A 20,922-nucleotide genomic window follows, 5' to 3' on the forward strand; every position below is an offset into this window, starting at 1 on the left:
TTTTGAGATTCAATTAAGTTAGTTGTAAGGGTACCTCCAATTGATTGCCATCAAGATTAAGGCCAAAACAGAAATTTCCTAAAACAAAACAAAAAATCACAATCCAGACAAAAGAGGAAACCATTGAAAAACTATTGTCATTATTTTCTTCAAAGGAATAGACAACAAAGTTTAGGATCAGCTGTAATTCAAACTAAGCACATTCAAAGAACCATTATTATAACATCAGAGGTTAGTCGTGTCCATTGCTACACGCGAAACATGGTTTCAACTTCGATTTCTGGAAGAAATAAAAAACATCATAAGATTTCAGTTCGGGCAAAACATAAGATCAAATAAACAAATTTTTCTGCTTACTATTGCTTCTTCTGAGTTTTCTGCCATTTCTCAATAGAACTATACCAATTCCATTGAAAACACAATGCTACTATCCTCAATATGCTTGCTGAAAAAACCTCAACAAATGCAATTAAACTCGATCTTTGAGGGGATAAACCAGCAGTAGCCAAAGCTAATAGAAATCCTTCAAAGTTACAAGATACAACAAAACTTCCGGATTTGATCCCATCTAAAGCTTTCTTTGCAACTTCATCAGCATTCATCCCACCCGAAGAAGATGATAGAATACTAGTCAGCTCTGGCTTCGTTTTATTCTCTGTAATAATCATAATATCAACCAAGGATGTTCAAGAACAAACTTATTTCCATACATTTATAGATTCATGACAAACCTTCAATGAAGCCTGGTGTTTCAGTATCAGGAGGAAATATAAGTGAAACATGAATATTATCCATTATAATCTCTTGCTGTAATGATTCTGCAAAACCCCTTAACCCGAATTTACTAGCTGCATAACCAGCATAACCATATATTCCAACCTAATTGATCATACATGAATTCAATAGATAAACAAAATCAATTGTCAAATACCGAATTGAAAGATTTTGAGATACCTGCCCAACTTGTGATGATGTAATTGAAATTGAAGCTGGAATTCCATCTTTTCTATTCTTCATTCCAGGTAATGCAGCTTTAATCAAATGAATTGTTCCCATAAGATTAACATCAATCATGAACTTAATATCCTGCATTTCCTGATTCTCAAACTCTTCCGGCTTTGCAAACCCTTGATTGCAAACCAGCACATCGATCGGACCCGCATCTTCAATCGCCTTCTTCACAGCATCGAAATCGCGAACGTCGACACTGTAAACAGTAACGTCGATTCCTGTGGCAAGTTGGATTTCATTTCTTGCATCTTCCAGCTTCGATTTACTTCGAGCTAGGATCGATACACGAGCGGCGCCTTCTGCCGCTGCACGGTGAGCTAGAGACAGGCCGATGCCGCTGGATCCACCGGTGATGAATACGTGACGACCCTTGATCGGAATCTTGATTCCACGAGGACGGATGATTATGAAGAGAAAGATGAAGATTGATATGGGAAATAGAAGGATTAAGGAGATGAAGGCCAGATTTGAGTCCACCATTGATAAAAGTGTTGTCTTTTTTGAAGACGAGTTCTTGAATTTATTGAATTTGTAGGGAAGACTGTTATAACGACGTCGTATTAGTTCTCGGATATCTTCTATAATTTTTAAATTGATGAAAGGATTCTTCAATGAATTACAAAATGTTTAAGCAATACATCAATCTTTAAAATATTATATATAAGTAAAAGTTTGTCATCGATTTTATATAATTAATTAGATTTTTTTTTTATTCAAAAGCATGTTACAAGGATCTTTAATTTGTTTAATATTCCACCATCTTGATTCATTAATCTCACACTCTACTTAATAATTAAATATTTCTAAAAGACTTTTATAACTTAAACTATTATTACAATTGAATTAACAAAATATATTTTGTGGTCCATTTTTTACTCAATGTTTATAAGATCACAAATAAAAGTTATACATCAAAAAAACAAAATAATGTTATATATATAAATAGAGAGCTCGAATCATTTTATAACTTAAATCATTTTAAGAACAAATAAATATGGTGATCTTTATTCTCTTAGACACCTAATTTATTTTATCAGTGATGAAAGAGTTTTTGAAATAAAACTCAGTTTTTATCCTAAAACTCAAATATTTTATCAACCATCAAATCAAATAATTTTATCATTTAAATATCAAAACTACCTTCTAATTTTATCTTTTCTCTAAACTATCATTCTCTCATCTACACTATATCCTCTAAAGTCAAATGGTAAATTAGTCTTCAAATTTTAAAAACCAATTTTTTCTTAATTTTTTAGAAAAAAAATGATTATTAAGATAAAATTCAGTTAAAAAAATAAACTCTTTCCTTAAACAAGACCTTAAGGTATGCCTATTAAGCAACCCACCTTAGGGCCTAGAGTAGACCATAGTATAATCTTTCCTAACATAATTAAATCTCTAATAAATAATAACATTTAATTTTAATTTGATAGGTTGAGCGTTATTGCGAATTTAGATACGTGGGAGTAAATAAATTGGTTATCGGGTCAAATTATTTGTGAGTTAACTCACAAATCTTAACTAAAGAAGAACGTTTTTCTTTAACATTTATACAAAAACTTTTTATATTCTATTAAAACTTCTTTCTCTTTTTCAGTGATTATTTTGATAATCTCTTTTTGCCATAAAAACTCTCAAATATAATAATCTCTCTTCAGGATTATTTTCCAATTTTTTTTCTAGATTCAAACCTATTTTGGTTCGTCTGCTATGCTCTAAGATCTTTAAGAGTTATTGATTATCTACTAAATGATTTTTAAATGTTAAATGTTCTCTCTTTCAATGTTGTCAATTCTCAAATATGATATTCTTCTTCTTTATCTTTAATTAATTTAAGAATATTTCTCACATTTCACACTAAATATCTTTTCTTTGGAATCTTAACCCATCACTATTCTTTTTATTGTTTCAAATAAAATTATTTAGGTCTAGGACAGCAAAAATCAGATACTTTTAAGTGGTATAGCAAGCACAAGAACTATACTTTCTTAATATACAATCCCGAATCTGGATAATCTTCAAGTGGATTATTTGAAAAACTCAAACACAAAACTAAAAGACAAGATGAAAAGGTTATGGATTTGATTACATGAGAAATAAAGAAAGAAAGCAAGCAAGCTTATTTACACAACACTTTATTCTCTCTCTCTAGAACTACCCTAGAACTCTGTTCCTGCAATAACAGTTGCTCCCTCCACCTGAGAAATCAAATCCAACCCAGATCAATATTATTCTTTAATTTCATTACTATATAATCTGTGATGATGATGATGATGATCCAATTACCATAAATTTCGCCCCCCATACTTCCTCCTCCGATCCATAAACAGCCGTAATCTTGTTCTTAGGATTCTCATAACACTTCAACTCTCCATGAGCCGTCGAGTAAAAACACCCTTCAATTTCATCAACAGATATCAGATCATTCAAATCAAATCTAATCAAATCAACTTATTCAAGATCAAATCAGATCAAATCACCTTGAGGGAAAGAAGCAAGAGATTTCCCACAACCCCCTTTAAGCAATTCAGCATCATCGGCAAAAGCAACACATCCGTCGGCAGTTATTCCCCAATAAAGTGGAACTTTTCCAAATTGATCCTGTTGAGTTTATATCAATATGGTGTTTTTGTCTTTCAATTGAATTATTAATGAATGAATGAATGAACTTACGGTGGCGACAAACAGAGTGGAGGTTGATTTATCAAAGACGATGAACGCAAAGTCGCCGGAAAAGTGACCGACGACGTGACTAGGTGGATATGGTGCTCTATCTCGAAGAGCTTTATAAGCTTCAATTACTAAAATAGCTTCGTTTGCTGATTTTCCAAGTCCATATTCTTGTTTTAAACTTCCTAGATTATCTAATCCTCCTTCAAATAAGCAAAAGATCTCTTCTTTTACACTGAATGTCCTGTAATTTGTTTGATTGATTGATTGATTATATGATTGATTAATTTGATTTGTGATTATGTAATTATGTAATTACTTACCTTGGTCGTAAAGGGGATTCTTTGTGATGGGTATAGGCTAATTGAACATCATCGCCGACATTGATTGAAACTGCAGATGGGTTACCGTTGAGGAAACGTTTGACGAGTGCTTCTGCTCTGATCTTTGGCGACGGTGTTCGGCTGCCGGCGACGACCAGTTCTTCCGGCGGAGATACGACGGAGCTGCTGAATACACCCAACATGATTCGATTGATCGCCTCTCTAGATATAGAATATGGATAGAAGGGACATGGGATTCCTTTGATGGTGGCCTGGTTTGCCATTTATAGCAGAATGATGATGTCATATTGTTAATTGGGCCAATTTTACACACCAAGTTGTAAGAAGGTGTCAAATTTACTTATTAAGTATCAAAATTTCATTTATATGTATGAACTTGTCAAAAAGTGTCAAATATATTTAAAATAACAGAAATATTAAACGGTGTTAAAATTTTTGCCACATGTAATATCCACATATTTTTTATTTTTTTAAATTGACATTATTTTAATTATTTTTTATTCAAACAAAACATTAAAATCTTTTCTTATTTATTTTATCTTTCTTTACCCTCACAACTTACCATTTTCTTTAAATATTTCTCTCTTCATTTCTTCATCTATGAGTAATTTTATTATTAATTGTATTACCTTGATTCGACATTGTCCGCTAATGGCGACAATGATTTAGGGTTCGACTAATGAAGATTTTGGCCACAACGTCTATGATTTAAGAATCGGCCAACAAAAACTTACACCAACGATGATGACTATTTAAAGTTCAGTTATGGAGCATTTGGAGGTTAGAAGAAGGTACAAATCCAAAAGAACTTGAGTTAATCAAAGAGAGAAAAATTAGAAAAAAATGGAGAGTTGTGGAGGGATGAGAGAGAAAGTAAAAATAAGTTTTGTTTAAATGGAAAAATAATTAAAATAATGTCAATTTAAAAAAATAAAAAATAGGTGAATATTACATGTGACAAAAATTTTAACACCGTTTAACATTTCTGTTATTTTAAATATATTTGACACTTTTTGACAAGTTCATACATATAAATGGAATTTTGATACTTAATAAGTAAATTTGACACCTTCTTACAACTTGGTGTGTAAAATTGGTATTCTTCCCATTGTTAATTTTGCTTGATTTTTTTATTATTAAAAAAATGTTGTATAGTGATAATGATAATCATGATAATTGTTTTTAGATAACTAAGAATATTATTTGTTTTTTTTTTTTTAAGTTTCGTGCATATAAAATATAAAAAAGGTATTCATTGAGTTAACGGCATTGTAAATACTCGAGAATAACGATTAATTATTCGACAGATTTTAATAACTTACCGGAACGAATCTGAGAAAACGTCGTAATAATAGCATTATAAATGATCGATACACATCAGACAACTACGATAAATGAAAGTTTAACTATTTCTCTTCAACAAGATAGTCTATCAAATAATATCATCCAATAAATTCAATAATACTTCATAAAATACTCCAAAATCATAGTCACCCAATATGAATCTCAATAATAATCCGCACTCCAAATATTAGTCACCCCTGACAATCCAAAAGTAATTGAGTTGTCGATTCAACATTTCCGTGACACATACGATTAACCATAATACAATATTTTTGTATGCACATATCATGCATAAAAATTTCACCATGAATAACACTCCCTCAAAAGAAAGAGATCTTTGACTCCTAAATTTTTTCCAAACAATACTTATTATCGATCTTTATAATATGTCAATATTTGAATTATGAATTGATTATGGAAAATAATTAACAACAATTTGAGATATTTTAGAGACTTAAAGATTTATAGAAGGCTTTGTTAATCTTCTAATTTTTATGAATTTTAATTTTGTATAATATTTTTTAATTTTGTTGTGTTTAAACCATTATCATTATTTATAATAAATTAATAATATTAAAAAAATTAATCTCTTGTATCATATGTGACTTGGGACGATATCATTGTTAATGATTTATTGATGTTATTTTGATTGGGAAGAATCTGCTCAGCCTTTCACTGAAATTTAGATAGAAAACATGGATGTATATATTAAATATTTTTTGTTTATGAGATTAGGGTGAAAATTTCATTTGTTTATTAGATGATATGTTTTTGACTTATTTAAATTAAATTAAATTACTTAAAATATTAAACTCTATAAAAAAAATGTGAATAAAGCATTAAATTTATTAGTTAGATATTTAGATTGGTATAACTGAAATACCAATAATAGATGATGTGAACATTTATTATAAAGAAAATAAATAAGTTTCAAGATAATATTGTATTTCACACTAACCAATACTTCATTTAATAATGGAAGATGTGGACTTTGATGTAACATATTAAGGTTGAGATGTTATTATAATGAAACATCATAATGTTGCTAAGATTCCATTAATTAAATTTATAAGAAATCAACTTGATCATTAAGCCTTAATAATTAGCTCAGCCAATAGAAAGAAAAATAGGCCATGAAAGGGACCTTATACCATTTAATTACATAGTCATTTTCTAAAAAAAAAATTACCTAAACATTATATTTGTTTACTTAAATAATTCTAACAATCTACGTTATCATGACATGTCAAAGGTTGTGACGTGTCGATCAAATACATGTATAGAGAAAAAAAAAATTATAATGAGCTAAAACAATCAAATAGATACAACAAAATGTTACATAAACATGTCTTGATTTTTGAAACATTGATATAAAATTACTTTGTATTAAGAAAATGATCTAAATCATATTATATAAATGATGTCTCATACATATAAAAATATACCAAGCAAACTATGTATTATTTATTTAAAATATAATAATAATAATAAAATAAGATTGGATCAAGTATTTGGCCATCTCGAAAAAGGATCTTTGTCACATGATCAACTCCATCTTTTCTTCTATTATAAATTAAACATGTCATCTCTCAATAATTTATTAAATAGTTAATGGGTTGCTTTTATAATTAAGTTCTTATAAGCATTATTATTGATCATTGAAATTTATATCATCCTCATTCCAAGGGATCATAATGTCTAAATGGATTATTAATTATAAGGGTTATACTTTATATGAAATGAAATGTGTGGCCAAATTTAATATACTAATTTTAGTGACGATCACAATGTATAATGAATGTCTTATTCTATAAATATTATCTTCTCTCGGAAAAATAGCGAATTATTATTTTTTTTATTTTTTTTTAAGTTGTTATTTTTTAAAATGATATGTATATATTAAAAATGAGAATAACTTATAACAACAATACATGAATAAGAATAATACACACGTTATATATCTAATAGGTTATCGAGCTCGTAGGTCTCCAAAAAAATGTTTACCTCCCCGACCGATTTCACCGATTTACTAGAATGAATCTCAGAAAACGTCAAAATAATAGTATTATGAATTATATACATCATACAATTACAATTATTTAAATGTTCGACGATTTATTTCTAACTAGATAATCTAACAAAAAAAATTGAGATGTATTCGAAAGTTATTACTATAATTATTAGAAATTGACAACGATTACTTTTCACTAAAAAGATAGTTTCTAGTGAAATTAGGATGTTATATTTTATAGTGATTTTTAATGTTTATTTTATAGTGATTTTTAATGTTTATTTTTAAAATTGTGTGATTTTTTACCGTCATTTATTTGAATAGTTATTGAGTTTTTTTTTCGACAATCTTACTTGTTCTACAAAAAAAAAAAAAAAAATGGACAAACAAGATATACAAATTTGATCATTGTAACCATTTCACCTCTTCATACAAGTATAATTTTCTCTCTATACACAAAATTTACTAAAATATTTTAAATTAAGAGGGATAGCAAACTTTCAATAAAAATATAATAATATTCAGAAAATAATAAAATAAAGAAATTTTACATTTGATTGGTAGACAAATCCGAAGAAATCAATTCTTTCAATTTTTTATAAATAGGATTTTAATTAATTTAAGTTAGATGTAAAATAGTGTTTCTCTTTTTTTTATTATTATTAAAGATATGTTTGTTTTGATTTATTTTCAATGTTGGGTTATTTTGCAAGCATGTATGATAATACTTTTGAAAAAGGAAATTAAAACTTGTAATATCAATTTTAGTACTAATCTTTCTTTTAAGTTAAGTTTAATTTATAAAATTGAGGTTGGACTATTTGAGATACATATATATTTATTTTGAACAAATAAAATAATTGTCCAGATACATACATACATACAGACAATAATTGAAAATGGATATTATTTTAAGTGACCCATGCCTATGACTAAGGATGATGGGATGACTTAAAAATATTAAATAAAAATTAAGATAAAGATAAAGTTGGCAAGTGGATGAATATGACGCCCATAGTATGACTATTGGCCCATGGTATATTCAAATTCAATTTTTTATTATTTCAAATTTAACTTATTTTAGTGGAGGACGTCTCTTATAAGGTCGCCCTCATGCTACCTACCGTGTAGTCCTTTTCTATTTATTTTTTTCTGGATAGGCCCCCATTAATTCATACTTGTTAGCTATATTATAATGATTTCATTTCATGATATATTCAAAATCTGTGTTTTTTTTGGTCGGTGTAATGCTAAGTTTATAAATTGAAATATAAGCGATTAATTTGAAAAAAATAAATTATAATTATACACATTTTATATTTAATTGCAAATTTCTTTTTATTTCTATTCTCAAATAGAATAAGTCGAAGAATAAGTTAAATATAACATGAATATTAACAGACATATTTAAGAATAAGTTGAACGGTATTAACTAAATCAAATTTACCTTTGTTATTTTAGTATTAGTTTTGATTTATTCACTAATTATTTAATTATGTCGATAAATTTTAAGTTATTCGTTATTTTTGTTTGTATTTAGTAGAGTAAGAAAATTATCTACATTTTTAGTATATCGAAAATATTGTACCAAAAAAATAATAAATTATAGTATTAGGGATTTTAGCTAATCTTGGAATAAATGTTATATCAGTACGATAAATGTACGTGATTTTCGAATTCGATATATACCAAAATAATATTTATAAATTAAAAGAATATATAATACTTACAAATAATTAAATTTTTATTTTTATTTTAAAATTTAGAATTACAAAGTTATTTTAAGTGTTAGTAATGAATCAACCAATTTCAATAATTTTATCTACTTTTTTTAAAACATATTTGAAACTCAAATATAAAAGTATATATTTTTCTCTTTAACCTTAATAAATTTATATAATTTTTTAAATTATTTGATGTTAATTTATTTATAAAAATCTATTTTTTAAAAATTAAATTAAAATATAATTAAACTTTAATATTCTTTTTTATAAACAATATAATATTTATCCTGTACCGAGTTCGGATATTATGTATGATTGGTATATTATTTATATTATACCAAAATTTTGATATACTGAAATAATAGTATGGTAACAATATATTTTTTCTATACTGAAACGTTAGGTGGATTATACGATAAGTATAAAAAATTATAATGTATCATACCGATTTACACATAATATTTAGTGGGAAAAAAAAAGATAAATTGACTTAAAAAAAAGATAAATGGACCTATTTAATTCAATTTCTTTTCAACTAATTTTTAACCTTGCCTATTTTTATTTTACAAAAATAAATAAATTTAATTACATGGGCCTGTTTGATACGGAGTTATGTAATAATAAATCAAACAGGGGTGGATCGATGTATGAGTTCGGTCATTTTATCCACTTATTTTATTAATTATTTTTTTTTAAATTCTTCCCAAATATTATTCCAGCCTACTAACTAAAATTTATGGATCCCTCCTAAATAAAAAGTTATTTTAAAATAATTTTATATGATGAAGGTATAAATAAACAAATTGGTTGAGGAAAAAAAAATACTAGACATAATATTAGATGGTTTGAAAGAGCTTATAAATATATAATTAGTTTTAAAGTTATAAAAAAAATTATCTTAAGTATTCTGATTTAAATGATTATATTTTTTTTAATTAAAGGAAAATTAGTATAACACTATCCTAATCATGGTCCCCACTTAAACTTAAAACGTTTACAAATGTAATCGAACTCGTTATATTTTGGTCTCTTAAGCTAACTCTTACCACTGGGCTACCTTGATGTTGTGATTTTAATGATTATGTGATGATAACTTTATAGAAATAATATAACATCAATCAAACAAAGTTAGAATCATACAAAGTTAGAGCTATCTTAGGCTTTTTGATTTAATTTAAATGACTCACAAGCTTCGTAGCAACCACTAGTAAGGCGATATAGGGAATTGGATCATTTGTTCCCACGTATCCTCTACCCTCTTTGTAACAGTCATTTAAAATATAATTAATAATAATTACACTTTTATCCCTCTCTGTGAGAGAGAACACGAGGAGCAGAAAATTTGGGGAGAAGACAACCCCAAATAGGCGATATATATGTTATTGCTCACTTCCGATGCTCTTGGAAAACATTTTTGAATCTTTAACTAATTAAATTAAATTAATTTTTTTTAATATTAAAATATTATATATTTCTAATTTATTTTTTTATTATAAGAAAATAAAATTTTAAATTTTAAAATTATTTAAAACACTTTAATTCTTGGAAGAATATTCATTTTAAGTACAGGTGTTTGAATAATTTTAAAATAAATGGTACTTTTATATTTTAATAAATAAAAATAGTAATAAGACGAAGGAAGTGGATTAGATTTTAAATAGAAAAAAAAGCTCACTTAAACATATTTACTCGTACAACTAACTCACTTAGACGTATATATTAATAAAATGTCATTTAAACATACGTACTATCAAAAAGTGACTCATTTAGTCTCTTTTAGTAAACCGTAGTTAATTTTTATTTTTTAATTTATATATTTATTAATTAAATATTAATATATTTTCTCTCTCCTTCTTTTTCATTAATTAATGAATTTTTCATTTTTATTTTTTTCATAAATTTATTATTATTTTTATATGAGTATTTATTATTAATTATTTATATATATATATATATATAAATAAATGAGCGTTCATCATTAATTATTTTAATTTTATATTTTTTTATATTTTTTTTCTTTGAATAATATTGATTATTAATTATTTTAATAATTGTTTGGTCTTAATAAATTGATATAACAACTACTTATCATTTCAAAAATAAAAATCCTTCAACACAGCACAAAAATAAATAAATTAATAATCAAGAATTGGATAATAATAGCAAGTCATCCAACCAACACCAAAAGAGTAATAATCAAATAGACAAAATATTTTTCTTACAAATAAAAATTAAATAAAAAATTATTAATTTCATTTTTGTTTATATTAAAATAATAAGAAATAAATCTTTCAAAAAAAATATTACAGTAAAATATAAAATTCATTAATAAGTTGCTAATTTTTTTTCAAAAATAAAAATTTAAAATTATGAAAAATAAAAATTGATAAAAAAAAAAGAGAAAATAATAAAAAAATTAAGAATAAAATAAATTATCTATTTTAATTAATGAAAAAGAAGGAGAGAAAATATATTAATATTTAATAAATAAATATATAAATTTAAAAATAAAAATTAAATATAGTTAGTCAAAAAGGCTAAATGAGCCAATTTTTTTTATAGTACATACGTTTAAATGACCTTTTATTAGTATATACGTCTAAATGAGCTAGTTGTACAAGTACATACGTCTAAGTGAGCTAGTTGTACAAGTACATACGTCTAAGTGAACTTTTTCCTTTTAAATAATTATTCTTTAACAAACCTCTATAAAATGTGGCCACAAGTGGTTAAAAGCACATAACCAACAAAGACACACTTAAACATTTAACTAGGCGCATAATTTGTTGTCTGACGTGCTCAAACCTAAGATCTCTCAAAGAGGCTGGTGATATCAACTTCTTTTTGCCGCTATGCTAGAAAAGGGGATATTAAAAATGTGGCTACAAGGGATTTAAGTACATAGCCCCAAACACACTTAATTAGGCGTAGTACTTATCGTTTGACGGACTCAAACCCAGGACCTCGCAAGGAGACTGGGGATATCCATATCATGTTGCCGCTAGGCTAGAACAATGGATAAAAATGTGGCCACAAGGGGATTAAACACATAGCTCGCAAACACATTTAATCATTTAATCAGACACATAATTTATCGTCTGACGGGTTCGAACCTAGAACATTTCACGTAGGTTGCGGATATCCATATCTTATTGGCGCTAGGCTAGAAAAATGGATTAATATATCTCTTAATCACACTTGGGAGCTATTTATACAAATAAACACTATATTGTAGATAAAATCGCTTATCTTATTATAATTATTCTAAAATTTTAATTTATTATATATATTTTTAATAAAATTTTAATTATTAATTATTATAATTTAAATTTAAATTTGATATTATATATTATCTATTTTGAAATAATTGAATATCAATTGTTATTTTAGTAGGCAAATAACAACCCCTTAAAAAAACTTATAAAACTTATAAATGATAAAATCCTACCCAAACCTATATTTAAATTTGATTGTTAGAGATTTTTTAAATGTGATTTTTTTTATAAAAAAGATTTAAAGGATGTTATTATATAATTAAAAAAATTATTATTTTAATTAATAAATTAAATTATGTAATTGATAATAATGAATTTTTGAGAATTTATTTAAATAAATCCTACCCAAAAGAACAAGATAATCTACCAATAAATTAAAAATTATAAGATTTTTCAAATCTACCAATAAATTAAAAATTATAAGATTTTCTTTACTTTACTATATGATAATCATCAATCTTGCTTTTATATTAAATATTTGTTTATTTTTAAATATTTTCTTATCACTTCCTTACTTTAACCTTTTTTTTCACATTTGTTTTTATTTCATTTATCTGTTTATTTTCAGAGATTATCTTATCACAATCTTCATTCTAATTTTTATAATTTATTGTATTTATTTTGATAAAATTATATTTTTAAGATTTAAATTAATTTTATTTAGTTGTCTCATATTTTAAATAATTAATTCGATAATGAATTGATATAAAATTAGTCATAAATTAACTGTCAATTTTATGCAATAAACTCATAAACATTATTTTTTTTATTTAAATCTTTAAAAAATTAATTTTACAGTTCAGAATTTAAAAAAAAATTATAAATCTGAATGATTAAATTAATGTTTCAAAGGTTTTGTAATAATGTGAGTCTGTGTATTGCATATATTGTTTTCATTTTATAATATTTTAATATTAAACATTAAATAGTAAAAAATATATTTGAATAATATTCCCATTATTATGTAATCTAAATAATTTATTACATATATCTCTAAATGTAAATAAATATATTTTCCCAAATTAAGAAACCCTAAGCCATTGGGCCTCCATTTCATATATTCATCTATAAATAAAGAACTTCTTTGCCCAAATTAAGAAACCCTAACAAAAGAGTCATTGCGCCTCCATTTCATTTCTTAATTCAATAATATCGTTTCTAAGTGCTTCCTTCTTATATCGATTTAGTATCGCCAATAAATCTTGAGTTTTTTATACATATTAATTTTTTTTGTTGATTGCTCCTCGATAAGAAAGTTCTTTTTCATCCGATGGCGTAAAAAACGTTCGATTTTGACAAAGAGAACCTCTTAACTCCATACATTTTCACATTCCTCACAATGCGCTATCATCAAATTTTTAGGTCTTTGATTCTGAACTATGAATTATGGGTCAAATTGGACATAATTCTGAGTGAAATTATTATTTATCATTTTGTCTATAATTTTGTCTATAACCAGGTCTCAAGTTTGATTTTCATTGAAAACACTCCGAAGGGGGGAGAAACATGAGGTAGTTTTAAAATAAAAAAACAAGGTAAATAAATAAAATTAAGTTATTCTAATTATTTGAATGTTGATATTGAATCAATAATAAACCAACAACCAAGTTGGTTTGATGAATGAAGTATGCATAGTAGTCATTTTTTAAAATTAAATAAATTATTTTATGTTAAATAATTTGACCATTTATTTATTGTGAATGCAGAATTAACAGACATAATTCAGAAACAAGTACAACTGTTACCATAAATGTAATCGACCATTCAAGCTTATCCGTATAATAAGTGGATATCTCAAGCCTCCTAGAGATGTTGTGTTCGAGCTCGTTAAACAAAAAAACATCGATGTAACATTAAAAATTGTAATATTGTAATTTTCTTATTCTAATATATGTTCTCACCTTTTTAATGATTGATATGTTTTTTTTTCATATATTTAGTGATGTATGAGTGAATCTTTCAATATATTAAGTTTAATATATTATTTATTGTCACTATTTTTTCCAAAAAAATCTTTATATATATATATAATGCTTAATTTGAATTTGCTTGGTTTATTTGGTCGAGAATTGTGGTTAATTTGGATATATTTGTGAGAGTAAATAGATACTTGGGTCGGACCGTGAATTGACTCGCCTATAAACTTGAAACAGTTAAAAATAAAATTAAAATTATTGTATGTATATTTTGAACTTGCAACCTCCTAACAAAATAAGTATAACTCTTTAACCAATTAAGCTAATAAGACTTTATATTTTAAAATTCAACACAAAATTTGATGAACGTGAGACATTCTTAACAATATAAACTCAACTTTTTAACAAATTAATCTATATATAATAATAATAATAATTTCTTAATTTGAATTCGTTTGGTTTATCGGGTCGAGAGTTGTGGTTAATTTGAATATATATGTGATAATAAATGAATATTTGAGTCGGATCGTGGGTTAACCCACACATAAACTTGAAATTATTAGAGACCCCTTGGTTTGGGTTCGGGATCCTCGGTCGGGGTGTAAGAATCCCTTGGTTGGGGTGTTAAGGCCTCTCTATCCTTTGTTAGAAATCTCGATCGGATGCCTCGGTCCTTGGTGGAAGTCATTGGTCCCGGGTTCGGGAGTTCTCGGTCCTAGGTCTGACTTCTCGATCGGATGTAAAATTCCTCGATCAGACCTATCGGTCCTAGATGAAGAACATCGGTTGTACCTCTCGGTCCTCGATGAAGAACATCGATGGGACCTCTCGGTCCTCAAAAACATCAAAATTGCAAGTTTTGCAATTTTGATGGAGGCTTGGATTATTTGATCCAAGGGCCTGGGTTACTTCACAAAATACTAATGTATGAATCGACCTGGGCGATGATCAATTCATTCAAAACAGTTTATGACCAAAAATGAGGTTTTTGGTTTTAAAGCTGTTTTGAAGTGTAAGGAGTTTATCAATAACTTACTTATACTTTATATACTTGATTGATACTAAAACATGAACACTAAATGTTCATTTGGACCAATTCAACAACTCAAAATTTTCTGAAAATTTTGATTTTGATCAAACATGATCTAAATAGTTGTCCAACATTATTAGAAACATGGTGGGATACATTTTAAGCTGTTATTCTTGAGAATTAACCCAAGAACAGATGACCCGTTTTTTAATTTCTTAAAATTCAAATTTGGATTTTTTGTTTGAGATAATTGATCGATCTTTTCTCTGATAGAAAGCTCATAAATGATCATAAGATCGATTTCCAATCAAAAAATCCAACAACATGACATCATACAAGCTTATGAAAACTGATATATAAAAATTTCAAATTCAACTAGAAGTATGAATTAAAGAGTGATTGGAAACATACCAAAGATTGAAGAATACTCTTTCGACCTTAGGGAAGATTTGGGGATGCTCAGATCCAAGTTTTAAGGCCTTATGCAAAGATTTCGAAAAATCCGAAATTTGAAGCTTTAATAGCTAATTTTATTTAAGTCTTGATTTGGATGCTCAGATCCAAGTTTTAAGGCCTTATGCAAAGATTTCGAAAAATCCGAAATTTGAAGCTTTAATGGCCAATTTTATTCAAGTCTTGATTTGAAGCTTGAGAGTGAACCTCTTAGCTTTGGAATTGTTAAGAATCGGTTGAGGGCTTCAAGTGAACTGAATCAGCCAAAATTCATTTATGGTATTTTGACTGTTCTTCATCCAGCTTGTCGGAATAGACATGATTCATGCCTATAGATGTAGGGGAAATAATCACCAAAGTAGGGTGATCATTTCACCTTTTGAATAAGCCGAAAAGGTAGACCGTATGCAAAGTTCCATTATTGAGAAATCAAATATGGAACTTGTTTTTATCCTTTGACGACCGCGAGGAAGAAGACAATAGGGGTTGAAACAACGTTGTTACGGGCAAGAATGCGGATGTTGAGCGGTTTATTGGCGACTTGGAATTTTGTCACGGTTCCGTCACATTTCGGTATTCCCTACATTTTAACTAACGGATCATTAGTTGATCATGTGCGGCGTGGGCACGCGCTCCCTTCGTTACAGCAAGACTATGTAGGCTGCTGATGGAAGTTGGATGAAAATTCAATGCTCATCTAATGGTCGTGGTTCGGTTGTAGTCATTTCACAGAATTTTGGCTACATCCGATTGCAGATTAATTTTTATTTTTAAAACCTTAAGGGTTTGTTTGAAATTGATTTTTCTTTCACCCTTTTGGATTTACTAATAATTTTTTTTTTTAAATACACAAAATATTAAAATAAATATAACAAATATTTTACCAATTTGTTTTTTTGGGTTAAATAAATAATTTTCAGAGTCTCATTTCATCCTAAATTATTATTTTTAATTCTTTAATTTTCTAAAATTATTTTAAGATAAAATGAATACAACATTGGATCATCTGTCTCTTCAGCTGAGAGTGAGAAAAATTGTCCCACTAAGCAACTCCCAATCCCAAATAATTTTATTTGTTTTATTTGGCCATTATTCTTAATTAATTCGATTTTAATTATCACATTAAATAATCTAATTAATTGTTTTGATTAGGCTTTGGCCCTGGGTTAATTATTTTAATTTTATTTATTTAAAAATAATCAAAATAATTATTTTAATTTTATAAATCGGGTATGTAGATTTTTAGTGCTTATAGAGTGCCCTCTCGAATAGAGTTTGAATACAACAAACTAGTTTTAAAAATACTGATTCAAGTATGACATCTAACACTAAGTTATCTTGTCCAATTTCTATTTATGGTAGCGTGTTGATGTTGGAGTGACCTAGTGATGTTGTGTATCTCATTTCGTCGAGGTGCTTCCAAGCGTTGTTTTAGGGATCTTTCCTTGGTATTATCCCAACAAGAATAATTCTTAGAATCCTGTTTTACAGATCTTACCATAGTACTCGTACAACCAGAGGATAGAGATAATCATAGGTATTGAAATATCAATTTATATCTAGCATAAATATTAACAAATTATTCAAAATAGTCATTAACAAATAGATAATGGTTTAATGTAATGAGACATGCAAGGGAACATGAAAGTTTTGCCAACTTTCACGTGAGTTACTAACAAGTATCGTCTTAAAGTGATCATATGTGTATGATCGTAAGACTATCAACAAATAAGTCTTGGTGAGAGTTAATAAGCTTACTTATGGTGCTTACTAACAAGTAATGCGTTGAGAGATCATATACAAATGATCAGGGTACTATCAACATATAGATTTATCGCGGGAGCTAACAAACTTGCCACAATGGTCACTCATAGTGAAGTTGAAGACGATCATGTATAAAAGATCGTGGTACTATCAACATATAAATTTTCGTGTTTGTGAATTAGAAGGAGAAGAATACCTATTGAAAAATAGAATTTTTATTGGAATACTTATCGAGAGATAATGTCTTGAGATACCTATCAAGCGATAGGGTTTTTGAGATACCTATTCGAGTGATAGGGTTTTCGTATGGATCATATACATATGATCTCTTGTTCTTGTCGACATACAAGATTGTTAACGAGTGATGTACAAATGATACATATGCTTGTTAACAAACAAGGCTAGATACCTATCGAGAGTTAGAGTTTTGTTTTGAGCACCTATAAAGAGATATGGGTTTGAATACATATTCGAGTGATAGGGTTTGGTGGATTGGATCATGTATGAACGATCTCGGGATCATGTCGATAGACAAGATTGTTAATAGATCATCTATAAATAATCGAGAGACAGGGTTTTGTATTTTATAGTGTTTTGATTGAAGAATATCTACCGGGGATAGGGTTTGTGAACAAAATTGCATATGAACGTTTTTTTACCTATAAATAGATAGAATTTTGGAAGAATCGTGTACAAACGATGTCTCGCTGTCTCGATATATCGATAAATAGGGTTTCTAGCATAATTGTATACAAACAATTTCTCGACCTATCGACATATATGTTTTTTTTGTAGAATTGCATACAAACAATGTCTTGACCTATCAACAGATAGGGTTTTAAAACATAATTGTATATAAACAATGTCTCGACCTATCAATAAATAGGGTTTTGACTAGATCATGTACGTATGATCTTAGGTCCTTGTCGACATACACGATTTTTAACGGATCATCTACAAATGATCTATATGTTTGTCAACAAACAAGGGTTACAACAGAATCGTGTACGAACGATTTCTCGTACCTATCGACAAGTAGGGTTTCTGATGGAATCATATACAAATGATGTCTCGACTTCTCGATAGATAAGGTTTGCAAACAAAATCGTGTACGAACGATTGACGCACCTATCAATAAATAGGGTTTTAAACGGAATCGTATATAAACGATGTCTCGACCTAGCGATAAATAGGGTTTTTAGATGGAATCATGTACGAACGATTGACCTACCTATCAATATATAGTGTTTTAGATAGAATCGTATATAAATGATGTATCGACCTATCGAAAAATAGGGTTTTTAGATAGAATCGTGTACGAACGATTGACGAAACTATCAACAAATAGAGTTATATATGTATCGTATATAAACTATGTCTCGACCTAGCGACAAATAGGATTTTTAGACAGAATCATGTACGAACGATTGACCCACTTATCAACAAAAATAGGGTTTTAAACGGAATCGTATATAAACGATGTCTCGACCTATCAATATATAAGGTTTCAGACGAAATCGTGTACGAACGATTGACGCACCTATGAACAAATAGGCTTTTGATACCTATTAATAACTAGGGATTGGAAACGGGATCGTGAACGATCTCATATATCTATTGACAAGTAGGGTTTTTGGTGGAATCATATACAAACAATGTTTTGACCTATCGATAATTAGGGTTTTAAACGGAATCATGTACGAACGATTGACGCGTCTATCAACAAATAGAGTTTTAAACGGAATCGTATATAAACGATGTCTCGACTTATCTATAGATAGGGTTTTAACTGGATCATGTACGTATGATCTCAGGTCCTTGTAGACAAACAAGATTGTTAACGAATCATCTACAAATGATATTTATGCTTGTCAACAAACAAGACTTACAACGGAATCATGTACGAACGATTTCTCGTACCTATCGACGTATAAAGTTTCTAATGGAATCATATACAAATGATGTCTTGACCTATCGATAGATAAAGTTTAAATTACCTATTGACAAATAGGGTTTGGAAATAAGATCGTGTACAAACAATCTTATCTTATGTACCTTTATAGTCTTGTTCAGATTGAGATTTTCCAATAATATCTTGTTATTTAAGAAGGAATGATAATGATTCTGAGAAATTTGGAGATTTATTTTAGGTAAAATGTTTAAAAATTATTAATATATAATTATTAAATAAAAATAGTAATTTAAAATATTAGATATTATAGTTAATAATGAATTGAGTAATATAACGAGAGATATTGTGTTTTATGAATTGAGTTATTTAAATAACTCAAATTCAACCTGTCTTAGATGTGATGTGAGTTTTTTTTTTAAATACTTGTTTTTAATTTAACTATCATCTTTTCAACTATTAAATCATTAAATTTATTAATTAAATTATATATATTTTTTAATTTTATAAAATTTATATTTTAAATTATAAAAATATTATAATAATTTAACTAATTAAAAATTCAAATAACTTACCCAACAAAAAAAATAAATTGTATAACAAAAAAATTAAACAAGCTAATCAAATATATCTCTTCCATTAATTAAATAATATTGTTTTTGTCTAAAAATAAAAATGGTTTCTTGACGAGCTTTATATATAATTAACCTAATTTTCAATAAATTTAAAAATCAATAAGCTAACTAATATATTAGATGGTAAAAAAGAAGTAAATCAAGGTGCATAATCCTTCAATTAATTAATAATGTGAATTTCTAATCTATTTTCCCTTACTTGCTTTCTTATTTAATTTGTTTGGTTCAAATTAAAAGATTATTTAGAAAAATAAAGAATACATAACAAAAGATCATTCATCATATAATTACTTACACCAAACATGTTTAACTGTAGAATTTTGATGAAATTCATTGTATTAGTGATCTGAACCTGAAAAACACTGAAGTTTGGCCCTATGAGAAGATTTTTATTTTTTTTATTTTTTTATGGTTAGATGTAAAGATTAATAATCTTGTATTATATTTATCTCAAGTAGTTAGTTTTAGTTGGTTAATTAATATAATATTTTATACGAGGTCTTAGATTTAAACCTTATTAAATTATTTTTTATCATAAATTTTTTAGGCTTAAGATTTGAAGGGCGGCTATAGAGTCGACCGTGTTAGTGCTCGTATGGTTTCATTCGTTATAAAGTGGTTAATATAATAATTTGATACATAAAAAAATACATAAATTACTATTAACGAGTTTTCAAAATTAACGAGTTTTAAACATTGCTAAGATATTTATTTTATATAAAAAATTTGGGTCCCTAAGATTGAGGGATTATAAGTGGATGAATAGGTTGTCTTACCCTAGAATCGACTCTGTTAGTGCTGGTATGTTGCATTCGTTATAGGGAGATTAATATAAT

At 27.3% G+C, this 20,922-nt stretch overlaps 2 protein-coding genes across 3 annotated transcripts; both read right to left on the minus strand.

Annotated features, from left to right (window-relative positions):
* Window positions 1-60: 60 nt before the first annotated feature.
* On the minus strand, window positions 61-1,510 carry LOC124911847 (3-dehydrosphinganine reductase TSC10A-like). 2 transcript variants are annotated; one of them, XR_007096625.1, is made up of 5 exons: window positions 955-1,510; window positions 732-879; window positions 358-655; window positions 213-280; window positions 61-78 (listed from the first exon to the last, which is right to left on the minus strand). XR_007096625.1 is itself a non-coding variant. In XM_047452377.1 (4 exons), coding segments are annotated over exons 1-4 (984 nt in total). In that variant the 5' UTR covers window positions 1,492-1,510; the 3' UTR covers window positions 103-279. The 2 variants fall into 2 exon arrangements, 1 of the variants encoding a protein (XP_047308333.1); XM_047452377.1 differs by lacking the exon at window positions 61-78 and having other exon boundaries at window positions 103-280.
* A 1,430-nt stretch (window positions 1,511-2,940) lies between these two features.
* Window positions 2,941-20,579, minus strand: LOC124911255 (stem-specific protein TSJT1). The gene is made up of 6 exons (XM_047451712.1): window positions 20,559-20,579; window positions 4,005-4,222; window positions 3,685-3,925; window positions 3,492-3,612; window positions 3,298-3,407; window positions 2,941-3,209 (listed from the first exon to the last, which is right to left on the minus strand). Exons 2-6 carry the CDS (start codon window positions 4,205-4,207, stop codon window positions 3,171-3,173), a joined length of 714 nt encoding a protein of 237 aa, XP_047307668.1. The 5' UTR covers window positions 4,208-4,222; window positions 20,559-20,579; the 3' UTR covers window positions 2,941-3,170.
* Between the last annotated feature and the right edge of the window lie 343 nt (window positions 20,580-20,922).

Source organism: Impatiens glandulifera, chromosome 8, assembly GCF_907164915.1.
Source record: "Impatiens glandulifera chromosome 8, dImpGla2.1, whole genome shotgun sequence".
Classification (NCBI taxonomy): domain Eukaryota; kingdom Viridiplantae; phylum Streptophyta; class Magnoliopsida; order Ericales; family Balsaminaceae; genus Impatiens; species Impatiens glandulifera.

What these genes read in the sequence shown, in the direction of transcription:
- LOC124911847 (XM_047452377.1), bottom strand. Translation starts at nt 1,491, where the DNA reads ATGGTGGACTCAAATCTGGCCTTCATCTCCTTAATCCTTCTATTTCCC. An exon ending in CATCATCACAAGTTGGGCAG is followed by an intron (nt 880 to 954) that starts GTATCTCAAAAT and finishes ATGATCAATTAG; the next exon opens with GTTGGAATATATGGTTATGC. An exon ending in AACACCAGGCTTCATTGAAG is followed by an intron (nt 656 to 731) that starts GTTTGTCATGAA and finishes TGATTATTACAG; the next exon opens with AGAATAAAACGAAGCCAGAG.
- LOC124911255 (XM_047451712.1), bottom strand. Translation starts at nt 4,207, where the DNA reads ATGTTGGGTGTATTCAGCAGCTCCGTCGTATCTCCGCCGGAAGAACTG. An exon ending in CCACTCTGTTTGTCGCCACC is followed by an intron (nt 3,613 to 3,684) that starts GTAAGTTCATTC and finishes TAAACTCAACAG; the next exon opens with GATCAATTTGGAAAAGTTCC. An exon ending in TATGGGGGGCGAAATTTATG is followed by an intron (nt 3,210 to 3,297) that starts GTAATTGGATCA and finishes TTGATTTCTCAG; the next exon opens with GTGGAGGGAGCAACTGTTAT.